Source organism: Setaria italica, chromosome III (genome assembly GCF_000263155.2).
Source record: "Setaria italica strain Yugu1 chromosome III, Setaria_italica_v2.0, whole genome shotgun sequence".
Lineage (NCBI taxonomy): Eukaryota > Viridiplantae > Streptophyta > Magnoliopsida > Poales > Poaceae > Setaria > Setaria italica.
Genome location: NC_028452.1, coordinates 47,683,348 through 47,701,929, shown reverse-complemented (window position 1 = coordinate 47,701,929; position 18,582 = coordinate 47,683,348). Strand labels below are relative to the sequence as shown.

Genomic DNA, 18,582 nt, shown 5'->3' with positions numbered 1-18,582 from the left:
CACGCATCACGGCGACGGCGACTCGCGACGGCCGAGGGGCCAAGGGAGTCAAGGTTATATTGAAGAACGCCGTGACTTTCACAGGTGGGTGACCGGTCGACGAAATCTTTTGTGCACCGCTACCACATATAAATTCAGATGATTTCAAATTCGTTTGAATTCAAAATAAAGTTCACCTTCCAATCCTATATCGAACGGCATGCTCAAAAAAGAATATTATGAATATGCATTAGAGAAGTAGTCAAGTAGAGAAAATGATAGTCCTACGTACCCAAATTTCAGAAAATCATCTCCGGAAAAAATTTGGAATAAAAACAAAAAGACATGTTGGATGTAGTACAATCCAGTTGTCAGCATCTAGCTCATTCGAGATCGATGACATGAAAACTCAAGGCATGTATCGCTTTATTTTTTCGAACATTCACATAAAAGAAAACTTCTCTACAGGCTTCTCCGAAAAAAGGGGGTCTTCTGGTGGGGTAGGGTTTGTTTGGTGGGAACATACATGCCCCCTCTATCCTTGGCCTAGGATCAATGATCACAGTGTGTCAGATGCAATGCGGCAACGCTAACTGTGCTTAGCCTCCTACGACTCCTCCAGTTGCCTTACCTAGCCTTCTCTTTTATATGTAAGAAATTGTTAATACTCTATCCCGTTCAAATCACAATTGTTCATTGTCAATTGGTTGAAATCATACTTATTTATCGACGTTGTGGGTCGTCGGATCGCCACCAAGCGAGTACATCACATCGTATTGCAGGAGCGAAACTAGACCCGCACCAATGACTATTGCGTGCTCATTTCCCCTTTTTCAGACCCGATGTCACCCGAAAGGTGTTCCATTTTGGTGCCTTAAGATGTACAATACATATCCTTTCCTGTCCTGTGTATGTTATTTTTATCGTGGGATTTTTCTTTTGGTACATTAGGCTAATTTGTTTATATATCTTTTATTTCTAGTCCAGTGGAGAAAAGAAAAAAAAAGATGGCTCAATGTTCTATTCTTTTAGACCGGCCACAAGAGACTTGGTAAAAAAAAAGCCTAGAAGCTCTAATTTTGCTCAATCAAAAGCATGTATGAACACTATTTTTATACGCACGGTTTTTCCTATTTGTAGCTAGCAGATCAGATAACGGTTTATGACCGATGAACATGATGTTCTCAGGAAAAAAAATCTTGTAGTTGGGCGGGCAGTGCATTGGGACTAGGGGCCCATGCTCCCTATCCTTACCTTGGGATCAATGATCAAAGTGTGTGATATGCAATGCTAATGCTGCCTACTCCTCCAGTTGGCTTTACCTCACCCACTTTTTTTATGTGTAAACAAACTGTTGTACATGAAACACACTAGCTATTGCACACATGTGCCCATAATAATAATCGCTGCAAGAGGGAAGAGAGGCTATCGGTTGGCATGTTACATATCTCTACTTATTTATTTGATGATACACAATCACTAGTTTAGTAAATCAGATGATGAATCAATATACTCCCTCCGTCCCAAAAATACTACTAAACTAGTCAAAATGAATATCATCTACAATAAATACCTTCCTCCGTCCCTAAAAGCATGCATGTACGCAAATACCTAGATAATCATCACTCACTCAACATGACCCCTCGCGTCCCGCGAGGCACAACCCAATGACTCTATCACCTAACTACTAGTCTAAAAAATCCCGCCGGATTGTGTGAGATGGGGCCATGTGCCCCCGCAAGCCTGTTTGGCTCCCCCTACTAAACTTTAGCACATATCACATCGGATGTTTAGATATTAATTAGGAGTATTAAATATAGTCTAACTACAAAACTAATTACACAGATGAAGTCTAATTCACGAGATGAATCTATTAAAGCCCTGTTTGGAGAGGGGTGCTAAACTTTAGCACCCCACTTTTTAGCACTTTTAGCACTTGGGCTCCCAAACAGGGATGCTAAAAGTGGTGTGCTAAAGTTTAGCACCCCCATTTTCTTTAGCACACCCAAGGGGTGCTAAAAGGTGCTAATGGGTGCTAAAAGTGGTCCCAAGCCCATTTTTTCCCCTGCTGCCTCCCTCTCTCCTCTCCACTTTTCCCCAAGCCAATCATAAATGAGGGCAATGTAGTCATTTCTCACCCAATATGCTAAACTTTAGCACTGTATCCAAACAACCCCAAGTGCTAAACTTTAGCACTCCATTTGAGGGTGCTAAAGTTTAGCACTGTGCTAAAGTTTAGCATTGTGTATCCAAACATGACCTAAGCCTAATTAGTTCATGATTTGACAATGTGGTGCTACAGTAACCATTTGCTAGTGATGGATTAATTACCCTTAATAGATTCGTCTCGCGAATTAGCCCAAGGGTTCTACAATTAGTTTTGTAATTAGCTCATATTTAGTCCTCCGAATTAGCATCCGAACATCCGATGCAGCCTTGCTAAAATTTAGCATCTCGTATCGAAACACCCCCTAAATGCTGTGAGATGGAATGCAAATGGCACTTGCTCCTCATTGCCGGTTTACCTCTAAACTTTAACCGATACAGGCACACCTGTTATGTGCAGTATGTACTTGACTCATCCATAATTACTAGTAGATGCCAGACCATCAAGTCGTTCATTATATATCCTTACCCTATATATATCAATCTAGCTTCTAACATCTACTATGAATCAATGATAATGCCATGCCAAATCTTTGCTTTGACTTGAATGGATTAATCTTAGGCCTCGTGACGTCATTTAATTGGGCTATGATTTTTTCGTGCCCGATTGATGCTAAAGGAGCCATGAAGATTTTTTATTATTATACTCCCTCCGTTCCAAATTATAAGTCATTCCAACTTTCTTGGAGAGTCAAAGCATCTCAAGTTTGACCAAATTTATACAATAAAGTGCTAACATTCATGATATCAAATAGGCACCATTAGTTCCTTCATTAAATATATTTTCATAATATATCTATTCGATGCCATAAACTTTTGTGATTTTCTCTATAATTTTAGTCAAACATAAAAATGTTTGACTCTCCAAGAAAGTTGGAATGACTTATAATTTGGAACGGAGGGAGTATGTAGTATACAGAGTACTGGTGAGAGAGATTCGCCACCTTGCAGGGAGCAGATCCCTCAGACAAAAAAAAAAAAGAGCTGTACACGTACTAGTCAACCAAGTAACTAGCACCAGCTAGCTCAAGTGCATCAAATGAGACTAGGGACATTAACAAGAAGATCAGCCGCCCAATCATGCCGTGCATATACACGTCGACGTGCCAAGTCGGTGCGTATCTGCATTATCTGTGACGACGCGTCGCGGTCTCCGCGGAAGCAGGCAAGCAGTAGATAATTTTGGCGCCAAAGCAGGGGACACAAGGGAACTCCTTTTTATAAAGCAACAAATATTTTTCCTGGGTCTGGTATGGTACGGTGCCGCGATTGCATGGGTCGGTGCACGTACGCTAGCTGATCTGTACGTGGCTGCCGGAGAGTGTATAAGTTGGTGTGCGCCTGCACGTATGTACGTTATCTGTAGTTTTGTACGCTGTGTTGAGTCAAACGTGTACTCTCTCTGTCCTAAATCATAGGTCGTTATTTCTTTATTCTTAGATTTTGATACGCACTTAGATATATAATTATATCTAGATACATAGTAAAAGTATATATCTAGATACATAGTAAAAGTTATGAATCTATGAATACCAAAACGACTTACAATTTAGAATGGATAGAGTATGTTGCAGTGCACACAAGTATACGCATGCGTGCTTGTCCCTCTGTTTTTTCACTTACAAAGCGGAAATTGTTTTGTTAAGATTCTGACCAGTAATTACTATGGACTCGCTTTTGAATTAATGGAATTTGTAATTCATATAATACCTCTCAGAACAACATCCTACAGATCTCCAAACCTTTTTTTTTTTTACTTCTGATACAATTACACATTTTGCTTCTTCTCGGGAACCAATTTTCAAAAGCAAAAGCCAAAAGTAAAAAACTGAAACAAACGACGATGACATCGTATACCTGAGATGTGGTTCATCTATTTATAAAGATCATGAAAAATTATAAATGAATTTCTTTATTTAATATGGGTGCTTCGAATTCAAGGGCCTATCTTCCATATTAAGGAGCTGTCCTTTTTTTGACACACACATACATCATAACCATATCGTGAATTCGTGATGGCTGCGCTCTTGACAGTGTGTATACACGATAACGATCGACATGCCTGGATGGCTGTATCCATCCACGGGCCAATCATTATGCTGCCGTTATTGCTGACAATTGCCACAACAAGCAAGGTGTATCATGTATTCATGTCAGTGTACATCACTAATTGCGAAATGATCCACGGCCGATAACGTACATGGACTGGCCCAGACTCCTTTTCGATCATTAGGCTGGCAGCATGCATCAGCATCAATCCTTGTCAGCTGCTGTCTCATCCTAACAAAGAGCTGTTGCAGTTGCAGCTGCAGCCGGACGTACGACTTTTAATTTGTGCCGTTGTCAGCAGTAGTGATCAGAATTGAAGAAAGTGCGTAAGTAGTTTACGTGGCACGCTGATCATTTATCCTTTTGGTGAGTCTTTATTAGTTGTTGTCTCCTGATATATATACACTGAGGTGACGTATCATTGGGAATTACCATTACACTCCATCCGTGCAATTTAAATTGCAGGTCGTTTTGATATTTCTAGATTCATAATTTTTTCATATACACGAAGATATATACTATGCATATATATATATATATATATATATATATATAGTAAAAAATTAGTATATATATTTAAAAAAAATCAAAATGAAACGGAAGGAGTAGCGTTTTTCTTAGCCTACCTATTATTCATAGCTAGTTTATTCAGCTGATCAGTCCTTACCACTATTAGAGTCGTGCTGCGCGTCCGTGACGGCATGTGATCCACTGACGCGTGTCCCGCTCAACACAGGATGATTAATTTAACGCAGCCGTTTGACTGTAATCAGCTATATACAGTGCCAACGAGGCGCCAAATCTTTTCGTATATTTGATGGATGCTTTTTGAACGGCTGGCAGCGTCATCGACTACTCGTCCCTGCACGGATTAACTTTAATGATTCAAATGGTTCCCACATATATGCAGGGTCCACACGTGTCCTCCTCCTAGCCCGCGACCGGCGCCGAAGCCGTCGAAGCTACTGCTAGCTACAATAAAATGACATGTTTTTCTTATTGCTTGCTGTCCTGCTGGGTAGCAGGGTTGCTAAGCGCGTCAGCTAGCTGCACGCCATCAACCTGCTAGTGCTTTATCAAAAAAAAAATAAAAACATGCTAGTGTGCTCCTCGCGAAAAAAAAAAAGGTTAGAGTGCGTGATGTATACTGCCTGCCGTATGAGTTGGGATCCGTCGCCAATTAAGGAAGCAATGGAAGCAGCAGATAGTGTTGCGACTGTTGGCGCCACGGCAGGGGGCAAAGTACTGGACCTGTTCGCTTCAGCTTATTCAGTCAGCTTATCAGCCACCAAACAGTATTTTCCTCTTACAACAAATCAGCCGTTTCAGCTTTTCAGCCGGTTTATAAGCTAAAGCGAACAGGCTCACTGATGATTGAGTTTTCTAATCATGATCCTTATTCACTTGCGTCACCAAAGTGTCAGGTAAGGGCGTCTTCCAGGGTAGCACTAGATCTAAGAAATTGAATATAAAGAAAAGAAGGTAGCATTGAGTACGGTGATACGAGAAGCGTTCGAGACTATCTTCTACAAACGTCTCTACCTTTCTCACCGTTCAAAAGTATAGATTCAGCTAACTCTAAGCTAAAGCATCGGAAAGGCTCTAACCGGCCCCTCTCCGTCGCTCGCTTCACGCTGTGACGTGGGGCCACCGGCCGTCAGATGCTTCCTCCTCCTCGATCCCCGGTCTTTCTCGCTCCTTTCAACACGCCGGTCGGCCGGTCCGCCGGAAGCTCCGCCATCTTTGCCGGGTTAAGTTGGGTCCGGGTGGATTTCCTCTGGGCTAGATATGTTCTTTCGACTCTCAAAGGTACGTGACTTACTTTGAGCTTTTTTACTATACCTTGTACCACTGCTTCTTGGTGGTGTATAGTATAGGAATTGCTTGGTGGTGTATAGTACAGGAAGGTTTTATTGTCCATATTACACGCAATTTAGTAATTATTATATTGTATACTTCTCGTAAAAAATATTGTATTGTATATAATAAGATTCCAAATTTAACGAAATGGTTTTATAGACTTCATGCTAATATTAGAAAAACATTACAATTTACAGTGACGGTATTTCTATTTTATTCCATAATACTTTTATACTAAATATGTATGTTACTCATTGTATACTATATGTTCATTTCGCTATTATTTGCGCGTGCTGATAGGCCTGCTAGTGGGGCGGGTTAAAATGGATTTTATGGGGCGGGTTGCGACGCGGGGTGTGTTTGAATGGGTTAAAATAGGTTATAGTATTTAATGGGTTGGGGCAGATTGGGTATATTACAAATGTGGGTTGGAGCGGGTTGGGTGATTTTGTTTTTGTCTGAGTTTGCATGGTTTTAACTCATGGTTTAACTTTCAGGTTTCGACTCTTAACGTGGGATCCATATGTAGATTTAGTAACTTGCACAAGGTAGCGGACTGTTAAACTGATTCATCTCTAGCAAATTTCGATCAATTTCTCTAAAATTTTAAAGTATGAACGCGATAAAAATGTTTTAGTGTTAAGGTTCGGCTCTTGACACGGGTGTCGGTGTTTTATACCCGGCAACCTACCGAGGGTATCCCGAGGTAGTAGATTGGTTGGTGGGGGATCGCCAAATCTAGAACTTGATGGTAAAAGTGAGGACACAAGACATAGATTTATACAGGTTTGGGCTGCTAGAGTAGTATAATACCCTACGTCCTGTTTGGGGTGTTATATATTACGCCCTGCACTTGGGTGTTGTTTGGTGTTGAGGATTTGATCCTCTGTTGTGGTTCTATGAAATCTTCGCCTACCAATCTAGGGACCCCTGCCCTCCTTTATGTACTTATAGGACGAGATTACTAGTCGGTTACAAGGTAGTAGTCCTGGTATGATTAAATGGTACGAGTCCTAGTAGGATTACAGAGGAATCCTAGTAGGAGTCCGTCTTCTTCCTTCCTTGCCGCACTACTTTGCACAAAGTAGCGGACAGTCAAACCAATTCAACTGCAACAAGTTTCGGATAATTTCTCTAAAATTTTAAGGTGCGAGCGCGAGGTTTTAGTTTTAGGGTCCGGCTCTTGACGCGGGGCTCATATATAAGTCCAGCAGCACTACTTTGCACAATGTAGTGAACTGTCAAACTAATTCATCTGAAAAAAATTTCAGTCGATTTCTTAAGATGTGAACACAAGGTTTATATAAATTTATAGGTTCATGCACCAAATCCATGGGTTATATTAATTGGTGGGGCGGGTTGGGTTAGGTTTAGATAATAGAATTATGGAGCAGGGCACGGGGTGGGTGAATGAGTTAATTTATTGCGGGCTGGGGTAGGTTTGGGGTGAGTTTCAACCCATTATGGCAAGTACATTGGTGTCGTCTAATAGGCGGTCTCATGCATTGACACGTAATCTTGAGACGACTCAATAGACAACTCGTACAATGGGTTGTCTTTTAAGCTGTCTACCTTATATAATTTCTTAATTTGTGCATATGAAAAAAGAAATATTATGAGTTGCATGGCAACAACTAATCGTACAATGGTTGTTGAGTTGTCTTGTAGTCTTAAAATTTAGCTCATGATCTTTCTCTCTCCCCGCTCTCTCTCCTCCACACCATCAAAATTCCTACGTATTATTGCATGAGACGATCTATGAGACTGTTAACGTGTAGCAACATACTTGATCTTAGCACGTACTTAGCTGGCCTACGTGCTGATAACATACACGAGCAGTAGTGTGCATATCGAGCGTCGTACATGTACTGTATGAATCCAATTTTCTCGCCCGGCGGCTGCTAGGTGCTAAGCTAGCTCGTGAGAACTTGCCGACTGTCGCATGCACATGCATGGAGCGAGAATTTCGTGCTCGTCTCGTATGGTACGGTTCGGTCGGTGCACGCGTGTATACATACGTGGTTTGCTATCGTCTAAACCGGTATTCGTACACGTCGTACTATACAAGTGTTCACTTCCCACAGGGTTGATGATCAAACAACACGCGGCACAACGTACGGCGATGTGTATTCAAGTTCGAAGCAAATACGTTCCAAATAGTCCACAGGTACGGCGCGAGTAGAAAGATTTTGGATAAAAACCAGATACGATGCATGCACATCGTCGTCGTTATTTAACGGCCTTATATGTCATTGACCGTAACCTATGATGATCATGAAATGCTCCCCAAATCATTGTTACCAGCCATATTAGCAGCAACATCATCGATCTCTCATCATGTCCATCTGGGAGATTAAGCTGCATATATAGTAGTAGGTGCATGTCCACTTCCTGACCTTGAATTCTTGCAGCCGCTACTGATGAAATGCTCCCCAATGCACTTGCGGGATTTCTTGTTTGAGTGCAAGACAGATCGTTTGATTGGATGGAACTCGCTGTCTGTCTGCAGGTGAGCTCACCTACATTGCTAGCTTAATCATTCAGGAAACGATCGATCGAGATGCTGCAAGATAATGCTTGCTGTTGAGATGAAGATTGAAGGTTTCATCAGAGAGGCCGGCCGATCCGCGGCAGCAAACGCTGACCTTCTTGGCATACGCATCGTTTTCGATCGACGCCCTCGGTTGGTCAATCGAATGCTGAATCTGCTGGCAGGCGAGATCGTTCGTTTCTGACATTGTTTTTCTGATCTGCTAATCCTGGAGACATGTGTAAAGATTTGCCTTTCAGGTCACCTATGGTTAAAACTGATTGGAGTTTTGGAGCAGCGAACTTGTCATTGTTGCGTCTCAAGTGCGAACACGCGCCTGTCAATTCATTAACAGGAGAAACTGAAGCTGACACCCACGCAATGCAATGCTGCCGGCCGTTCTTGCTGACAATTAGGAGCGGTTTAACAGTAGACATGAGTGCCAGTATCTTTGTACAGCTAATGCTGACAGCATGACAATGAAAACCAGCTCTTACATCACGCATGCATGTCAGTATCAGCAATCACGAACCCACGACAAAATGGCTTGGCCCAAAACTCCTTTTCAAGTGTTCATCATCATCCTGCAGTAGCAGGAACAGTTGCCTCACATGGATGTCACTGCATCGATCCGTTCCTTCCTTCTCCACAGAAGTCGCCTCTTAACTAACTGCAGCAGCCAGACTTTCAATTTGTGGCGTTTTCCTTCAGCAGCAACCTGAAAGAAACAACTTATAACCAATCTTATAATATGCATGTGTTTGGCATGGTCCTGAGTCCTGACCAAGGATGGCTACTGATGATCCATCCATCCGTGCTTAATCTTTGGATCCTTGGTGTCTCTGAGAATTCTTGTTGGGTGCAGCCAAATCGTTTGATTGGATGGAACTCGCCATCCGTCTGCAGGAGACCTCACCTACATTGCAAGCTTATTGAGAAAAGGAGATGCCAGAAGTTAATGCTGCAGATGAAATATCATCAGAGGCAGGCCGACGCCGGTCTGCAGCAGCAAACGCTGATCTTCTTGGCGCTTCAGGAACCACACGTACGTGATGTGCAGAGGAAACCAACCGATCGATCCTGCACGCTAACGTCAACGGCGGCTACGGATCACATTGTTTTCCATGCAACCCAATCGAATGCTGAACCTGCCGGCAGACGAGATCGTTGATTTCTGTCAGTGCTTTCTTCTGTTCAAGCTCTGCTTGGGAGAGAACTTGTCACCCAGCCGGATAGAGTTATCTGTCCACATTATTATCTTACCTAACAATCAACTCGCTTGAGAAGAAATTGCATTCCTGTCCAATTAATCGCTGATTGGAGTTTGGAGATGGAAACTTGTTCTTGTGTCTTTTCTGAAAAATGAACTTGTTCTCGTGTCTCTCTGAACTCTAAAGTCTGAACTTGGACCCGGATAGGATCTGAAATATCAGCTTCTGTCACGTTTACAGCTAGCGCTGGCGTTGTTGGTAGCAGCTTCTGCGTACCAACCGATCTGAAATATTTCCAGATCCGTGAACAAAACGGTGTTCCGAATCTGGCACTGACAAAGCCTGCTCACACTACGGCAATCACGTTACCCATTAATCCTTCTTCCTTCTCCTTCACTCTGGCAAGAGTTTCAAGGAGCTGGCATTTTTCACTAGAAGAAGTTAATCAAAGGGAGGTTAATTAACCCCCAACAACCCAGCCCACAGGATAACCCGTGTGGGCAAGCAAATTACTCCATTAACTTTCACCAAACACTAGAGATGAACTTTCACGCCTCAAGTCAATTTTATTAGGTGCGAGGTAGGAGCCCCAAGGAGTTTTGGCATTGACATTGTAAGGACGATTTCGACACGGACGCTCATACACACGCTCGCACAAACTCACATTGCAACATATGTAACATCTAAAACGAAGGACCTCGGTGACTTTATTATAAGTAGTGACTCCAGTTCAGAGAGAGTATCAACCATCCAATTCGCATGTGTTTTGCATACACGTCCAGGACTCACCATCATCACCACAAGCTCATTCCTAGCTGTTCCAGGCATCCGAAAGGCCGAACAGCTGAAATGCTGAATGTAGCCGCGTATACTACATACACCACATTCGCACATCCATTTCGACTGCACATCTCAACCTCACCAGTATTATTATACAGATCCGCGTTACTTATTATTATCACAAGGCAAGCATGAGGACAGCAAATGGCATCTTCTGTATAAAAGGCGCACTGCCAACCGGCGTACTCATTCCTTGTTCTTGTCCTCGACAGGTTCTCCTTGCTGGCCCAGATCCTCAGCAGACAAGTTCAGAGTCTCTGCAAGGGAAAAGCAATGATCCTAGGTACGAATCAAGTACGGGTATCAAAAGACTAATGATTTGCTAGTACAAGAAAGGAGTACCATCGCTGTCCGCAGATGCATAAGAAGTTCGACGGGCACGGGCATTTTGTTGAGTAGGCTGAAAGTAGAATAGATGGGGAAAACATTCAAGTCAAGAAATTAAATTGGCATGACACATATAGCAATGCAAGTAGGACGCATAATTACTGTATGCTATACTTGCTACAGGATTATGGTGTGGAGTCAAGCCTACAAGGTATCGAATAATATACTAAATGCATCTAGACTGCCTCCCGTACCAGCTTTGGTAAAAGTAATATGCTATAACATAGATTATATGGATTTCACCTATTTCACAATCAAAAAAGCCTGGGAATTATACAACCGCACACCACATGCTAGACTATTATGAGTCAGGCAAAAGCTGGTACCTGAAGCTTTGGTCGAAGTGCTTCAAGAGGACCTTTAGGCTTGTTGGGAACACCACCTTGCTGAAAGAACAAATGAAGAGAAGATATTTCACATTTTTTTAAAATACTTAATATCAGAGTGGGGGTTGGAAGGACTCTCTATTACCTTTCCTAGAGCCCAATCAGCGGAATCAAAGTAAGCACGCTCATGGTCCTGAAAAGGTATTTCAATATCAAATAGTCACCTTTTTATATATGATAATATTACACAATTTAAATAGCAAAGAAACAATGTATAGTAAGGCAATGTTATTGACCTTAGATATAAGTGGAGTCTTTCTGGGCAATATTCCTCCATACTTTTTCTTAATTGCTGCCTCCTGCAAATACGGATAAGTAGCAGTTAGAAGAGAAACAACACAAGTGCACGAATACTATACCCAGAAACAAAAGGAAAATGGTGATAAGAAAAGACAGTGCCTCCTCTTGTCGCGAGGGCATCCCATCCATTTCATTCTGGCCCTGAACGTCTTCAACCTTCTGATCTGAAACATCTCCTTCAACCCTCACTTGGGCAGTTACATCATCAGATGCCATCCCAGACATCGTAAACTTGAGCTGTGAGAGAAGAGTTCAAGTCCATGATTAGTTCATACTCATGATAGCAATCAGCCAATCAGAATAATTTATGATGTACACTAGCTAACATATGCGCAGATGTATGGCAAATAATTCCAGAATACAAATGAGCGCTCATATTCTCACAAAGAAACAATATATAGGCACTTATTTTCCTTAATGGCATAGCAGGAGGGCATAAAAAAATCAACATAAAGTATGGGGTAATGACAACTATGTGCGACGTAAACATTGATTTTCCATCATCCCAAATTCAGTTAGGAGAATGCATTCAACATTTCCAACAACTAAACTGCCTTCGACAGATGATTAATACAAGACCAATGTTTGAGCAACTGAATGGCACCACAGTAGGATAGGGACCCAAAACATGCTTGATATCAACAACAATCTCATCCCTAAAGATCCCCATCCAGCTATGTTTCGTAAGGTCAGGTCTGTTGTTGACAGAAAGTTACGAGCAGATCAGACAACAATAAACATTGAATATTTACCATTACCAAAGATACTGCATTTTATCTAAACTGTTCCTAAATATGGCTGATATCCTTTAGCTCTCCCTTCATTAGTTACCATAAACTCTGTTGTGGTGCACTGGCAGGGCTTCCAGTAGCCAAACGAACCGAGCAAATTATATTCAGAAACACACTTGGCCATAGTTGGTTTGAAAAAATTAATTCGCTTAGAAACACCTTTCAGAATAATTTTTAGGAGTAACGTATTTATTGTTGGGTATTGATCAATTATCGTTACTCTTATCATACTGGCACAAGACTTTGCGCTAGAAAGAGACAGAAAAATATCATTTTGCTACGGATTTAATGCCAACTCCATTACAGCGAGACTTGGCCAGCAGATAGACCATTTTATGTATCAAAATAAGCAAGGTTTATGTTATCAGATTGTTTGGTTTGAAACATTAAATCCAGAAACTAAGCCAAGCATTTGATATTGCAAAAATAAAATTCTCAGGGAGTCAAGCAGGAAGGAAGGATACAGTTAAAAGATCCATTTGCTTCAAGACATTCATGCCTTGCTGCATATTTTCATCGCAAACGCTTAAAGAAAATGGTACCTTTTTTCCTGTGTCCTTTATCTTAATGATTTCGAGTCAGAAAATAAATGCCCAACGACACAGAGGTGCAAGGACAGCTATGCAATACAAACATCATCCCCTTTTTCATAACAAGTCATCAGGATCACGTTACCTTTCAGAATAATCTTTAGGAGAAACGTATTATCGTTGGGCATCGATCAATTGGCATTACTTTCTTATCATACTGGGTACTGGCATTAGGTTTTGCTATAGAAAGAGACAGAAAAGTACCACTTTGCTAAGGATTTAATGGCAATTCAACTACAGCAAGAGTTGGCCATTAGATAGACCACTTCATGCATCAAAGTATGCAGCTTTTATGTTATCAGATCGTTTGGTTTGACATATATTAAATGCAGAGTCTAAGTCGAAAGCATTTGATATTCCAACAACAAAATTGTCAGCGGATCTAGCACAAAGTATATTGTTGACCGGTTCATTTGCTTTTAGAACGCTCATGCCTTGCTGCATATTGTCATCGCGAACGTCTTCAGAAAATGTTATCTTTTTTACTGTGTGCTTCATATGAACAATTTTGAATGGCAAAACAAACGTCCAGCAAAGAGGTGCCATAATAGTTTTATGGATGAGCAATATGCACATCGTCCCCTTTTGCTCCATAAGCAGCACCACACAGATTGCGAGAGGGGAAGAGATAAACGAGGGAGAAGGGGAAGGAAAGGATGAGCTCACCTCTCGCCGCCGCCGGGCCGGATCCGCAAGGCGGAAGGGGAAGATCCGAGACCTGGTGCAGCACCAACACGTACGGTTCACGGGAGGGGAAAGAATCAACAAGGAATCGGGAGGTGGAGATCTGGTGAGACAGAAAGAAGAGGAGCTCAACGTCAGCCCGTCTCCGGTTGCCGTCGACTCACCGCCGGTCGTCGCCGTATCGCGTTGTGGCTACGCAGGGAGGTGGGGACGACAGGTAAGTGGAGAGAGCGAGCGACGCGCAGCGAGGTTATTCCGCTGCGTCGCGCAGTGGGCCTGCTATGCTATGAACTGGGCCGTGTCAGAACAGATGGCTCAATCCGTGTCGGCCCAGGTATGCAGCAAGGTTTTGCTCTGTTATTATTTTGTGTCGGCCCAGGTATGCAGCAAGGTTTCGCTCTGTTATTATTTCTATACTATAGAGCTCGCAATATCTTGGATTCATTTCATATGAGAATACGAGATAGACCGTTGCGAATAGTTTTGGTCACGGTGGATACCGATCCGAAACGCAGCAAACCACACAAATATTCTTTTTCAGATATGGAGTAAAAGCAGGCATACATGGGATTTGTCCATTTCTTTTACACTTTGCATTTCATGTTAACTCCAGAATATCAAAAGTAAGGGAAACTCAAAATTTACAAAAAAAAAAAATCCTCCCAAATTTAAAGAGGAAGCTAGACTAATCTAAGCATCTACATTTTATTATTTACTTAGTATTTTTTACAATATTTAAAACTAAAATCTTAAATGTGATATATATTAGATTTACTGTTAATCTGTTTAACAATTTTATAGTGATGATAAAATCTTAGCTTTAAAAACGTGCATGTATAAGCTGCCGTACGTTCCTTGCTGCGATGAGTAGTGCATGTCCTGATGTGCATGTACATGTATCTCGCACAGTTGCCGTACAAGCATGCCACTGTACATACAACATAAGCATACAACAGCGACGGCTTCATATAAAAAGGTGCGTGACACGTAGGTTTAGCTGTTTGAGGTCTCAAGTCTCGCCATCTTATTTTTCACTTCCTAACCCCACCACTCACCTCACCAGTCAATTCGCATGCAAACAGGGCTGCAGGGCACCCAATTTTTAGCCACGCTGGCATCCGAGCCTACCTGGCCTGACAAAGCCATCAGTGGAGCACCCGCGTTGGACCTGCTCTCAGGCGGCATCTCTACCGATCCGTCTCCACAGATTTCCCATCTTCCTCTCTGCGACCCAGCTGGCTTCTAATCTGTTGAGCTTTTCAGCAGTAATCTGAAACTGACGACTAACGTTGTCAGAAACCGAAATGGATTCCTACGCTTTCGTGTTGTTGCGCTGGCAAGAAGAAAACGAAATGGCCAGGCCGGCAGCCGGGACTTGAGAAAGGCAAACTTGAACAACCCGGCCTACAGGATCACCATCCCTGTCAAATGTCAAGGACTCGAGGTGTTTTGTCATGGATCGTGCAAACCATTACCAGAGCGATCATCGTTATCCTGAACGACCTGGACTTTTATCCCTTTTTCACCACAGGTTTCATTTCATCTGCAGGTGATCATCTATCTGACGGTGTTGCTTCGCACCTGCGGTTACCTTCCTTTTGGCGTCTGCAGTCGCCGGTCAGCGTTTTCAGGTGAGGTCGTGAGGAAAAGGAGGGTAGGATTAACCACCGTGCGTTTGACATTTGCAGGCGCAGCTGATTGACCACTGCAGCAGCATCTCCTCGTTTCCCTTTGCTTTACCAGCTTTGTGCATGGTGGTCGAACATCTTTTTTTTTTTTACGATAAAAAAAAAACACAAAGACGTGAGATCGACCCCGTTCATTGTTCCTTCAAAAGTTACACGCACGCATGACCCAGCCATAAACCGAAACGTGTCGAGCACTGTGTGTTAAGGATACGTGTCGAAACGTTTCTACCGCGCGCGAGGCTGCAGAGAAATCGAACGAGCATTTTGATGAGAGAGAGAGAGAGAGAGAGAGAGAGAGAGAGAGAGAGGGGAAAAAAAAAAGGAAGAGGAACCGATGAACTTGGCCCACCACACACACAAACAAGGTGGCCCAAGGCACAGAAGCCCACACATAAGAGGAAACGATCGGGATGGGCCCTCGACCAGCGTGTGGCCCCTCACCGCCCGGGCCCACGAGACAGACATCCCTCTCGGTCTCGGTCCGTCGCCGTCCCATTCCCCCGTTCCGGTCCGGTTCCAAGTCCAGCCGTCCATCTCCTGTTCGTCCTCCCTCACCCCCGTGACTTGCCACGCGGTCCGCGGGTCCCACCGCCCGCCCTCTCACACAGTCGCACCGAGACCGCGCACGGTCTAGAAGGAGGAGCGCAGCAGAGGAGAGGCCACGGCGGCGGGACCACGCCCCAGCCTCCTGCACGCGCCGGCCACCAACCCGCATCTGGTCCGCTCCGGTCCCCACGTCCAGTGACAAGCAGCCACGAGCCAGCCAGCGCAGGAGAAAAAAGAGAAGGGGAAAAGGGAAGAAAAAAAAATCCCGTGCGCGCGGCGTGCTGTGCCTGCGCTGCTGCTCCGCGCCGGTGCCCGCCCCCACCGCCAGGATGGCCCACCCGTCGTTCACGCGTCCGGTCCAGGGCCGCTGCTGGTCCCACGCGGGGCCCACGGGGGGGTAGATTCGATTCGCCGGGTGCGGGCCCCACCGGTCAATTCCTTCCGTACCGGGGCTCTGTTCCGCTCGCGTGCCCGGAGTCGGGGGCGGGGGCGACCGGATCGCGGTGGAGGGCGTGGGCTCGGCTCGGCTCGGCTCGGCCGGCGGCAGCTCGGCTCTCTCCCGTTCCGGCCTCCAGTCTCGCTGGCACTGGCTTGCTGGAGTACTGTTGGGTGGACGCGGTCCATGGGCGGGGTGCGGGGGCACGGGAACGGATCACGAGATCGTGCACCGCAGCGCCCAGCCGCTTTTTCGGGGCGGTTTTAAAACGCCGGGGCTCCATTTCGAGGCTGAAAAGCGGAAAAGCGCCGGCTGGCTGAACCAAAAAGCCCAGCAAAGGATGCGGTTATCGGTTTTAAAATGCTTCATCATCAAGGTGAATTTCAGTGTGTTCAAACCATGACCGGCGGGGGCTTGCTAGCTGGACTCACCAACAACAATCAAGATGGACCAATTTTTACCAAAAAAAAAAGGCAGAATTGAGAGGATTCTTTTAGGAACCAATACTATACAAATTAAATGATTCTATGTTTCGAGCGAATTTACAAACAATAATCACAGATCTACAAACCTACCGAACATATTTTTTTGTCGTAATATTATGGCTTTAATACGGCGATAAGCGCATTCAATATTCACCATATAGCACACCGTCACAAAACCAAGCAGGTATGTGTTAAAATTTATGCAATTTGACCATAGAGTTTAATCTATCTAGAATGTGATTAGAAAACTTAACACAACACAAGAATCCAATGTCTTCGCTTTTCCACGTTAAAGTTGCATAGTTACATGACTTGTAGAGAAGCAAGCAAATAGGTGAACGAGTCGTACAATGCAAAGCAATTGTCCATGAGAACCCTTCTATTTTGGATGTGAATAGATTTGAGCCATGAGAACCCTTCTATTTTTTTTATGTGAATAGATTTGAGCATTTTGGACCACTGGATCAACATCTAATGCCCTATATTCCCCCTTTCCCATCTACAACTCTAACTCCCTTCTATCTTCCATCATTGCACTCCTCAATCTTGTTCACATCAACTCTCCACCGCTACCGCTCGACACCCATCTCCATATCGCATTCCACCATCCCACTGCCTCGCTATCACCATCCTTGGCAGCAACAAACTCCCACCGGCCATGACATGTCGTAGCATACCTTCTCACAAGTAGTTGCCCTTCTTGCTGGGCTAGGCTTGAGCAAAGCTTGGCTAGGACGGGAAAAAATTGGGTTGATTTGGGGCCTAGAATTCGTACCCACTGCCATCCCAAGGATAACTCTGGACTGGTTCGAAGTGGGCATGGGCTTCCCTTTCTTTCTTAGTCAAGACATAAATAAAATTAATTATTGGGGTCGGATCGTTTTTTCGAGCTTGTGTTCCTTCGCCTAGGCCCAACACCAATAGCATGCTAATAATCGGGCCAAGCCGCGGCAAAAAATACACTAGTCTAAGTTGGGCCATCTTTCCACAACTCTCATCTTTCCGGTATGTACATCTTCCTAGTCGGCTCCAATACTAGAGTAAGATCCCTTTTTGTTAGTACCGTCCAATCAACCGTCCACCATCACTGCGGTAGGTGGTATCCCTACCGCCTCGCCATCCTTTTCACCGCCAGCGAGCCAACGACCTCTCTTGTCATCCCTTCATGGAGCGAGTGCTAGAGATCTCAAAACCATAGACCTTGTTGGAAATAATGAAGCATGAGGAGTATAGCACGAATCTCATCACCAAACATGAGGTGAGGGTGGGTACAGTCATAGTTTTATGGTCTAGTGGCCAACCAATCTCCATCTCCTTGTCATGATCGGTAAATTTGGTCTAGTGGTCAACCAATCTCCATCTCCTTGTCACGACCGGTAAATTTATGCCACGTTGTCACCTCCATCCATATGGTCACCGACAATTGTAGCCCAGCTATTGGCCCTCAACCATATCTCCCTTCACCAATAAAAACACGAGCTTGGTGGAGAAGAAACGGAAAAAAAAACTATTTCTAGTCGCAGTTGTTGGTCTACCGGTCCATGGACCCAGCTTAGGAGAAAAATCCATTGCCTAACTACCTTTCTATAGTCCAACACAATCGAACGCCGACAACCTCACTCAACGTGCTTGCATGGATCAAATGCTAGAAATA

General features: G+C 43.9%; 1 protein-coding gene across 2 annotated transcripts; it reads right to left on the bottom strand.

The window, feature by feature from the left end:
* Positions 1-10,472: 10,472 nt before the first annotated feature.
* On the bottom strand, positions 10,473-14,019 carry LOC101781582. Of its 2 annotated transcripts, none has more exons than XM_004962990.2 (8): positions 13,938-14,019; positions 13,756-13,807; positions 11,808-11,945; positions 11,645-11,707; positions 11,494-11,541; positions 11,349-11,408; positions 10,978-11,035; positions 10,473-10,892 (listed from the first exon to the last, which is right to left on the bottom strand). In XM_004962990.2, exons 3-8 carry the CDS (start codon positions 11,931-11,933, stop codon positions 10,822-10,824), a joined length of 426 nt encoding a protein of 141 aa, XP_004963047.1. In that variant the 5' UTR covers positions 11,934-11,945; positions 13,756-13,807; positions 13,938-14,019; the 3' UTR covers positions 10,473-10,821. The 2 variants fall into 2 exon arrangements, with proteins under 2 accessions (XP_004963047.1, XP_004963048.1); XM_004962991.2 differs by having other exon boundaries at positions 13,907-14,000.
* Between the last annotated feature and the right edge of the window lie 4,563 nt (positions 14,020-18,582).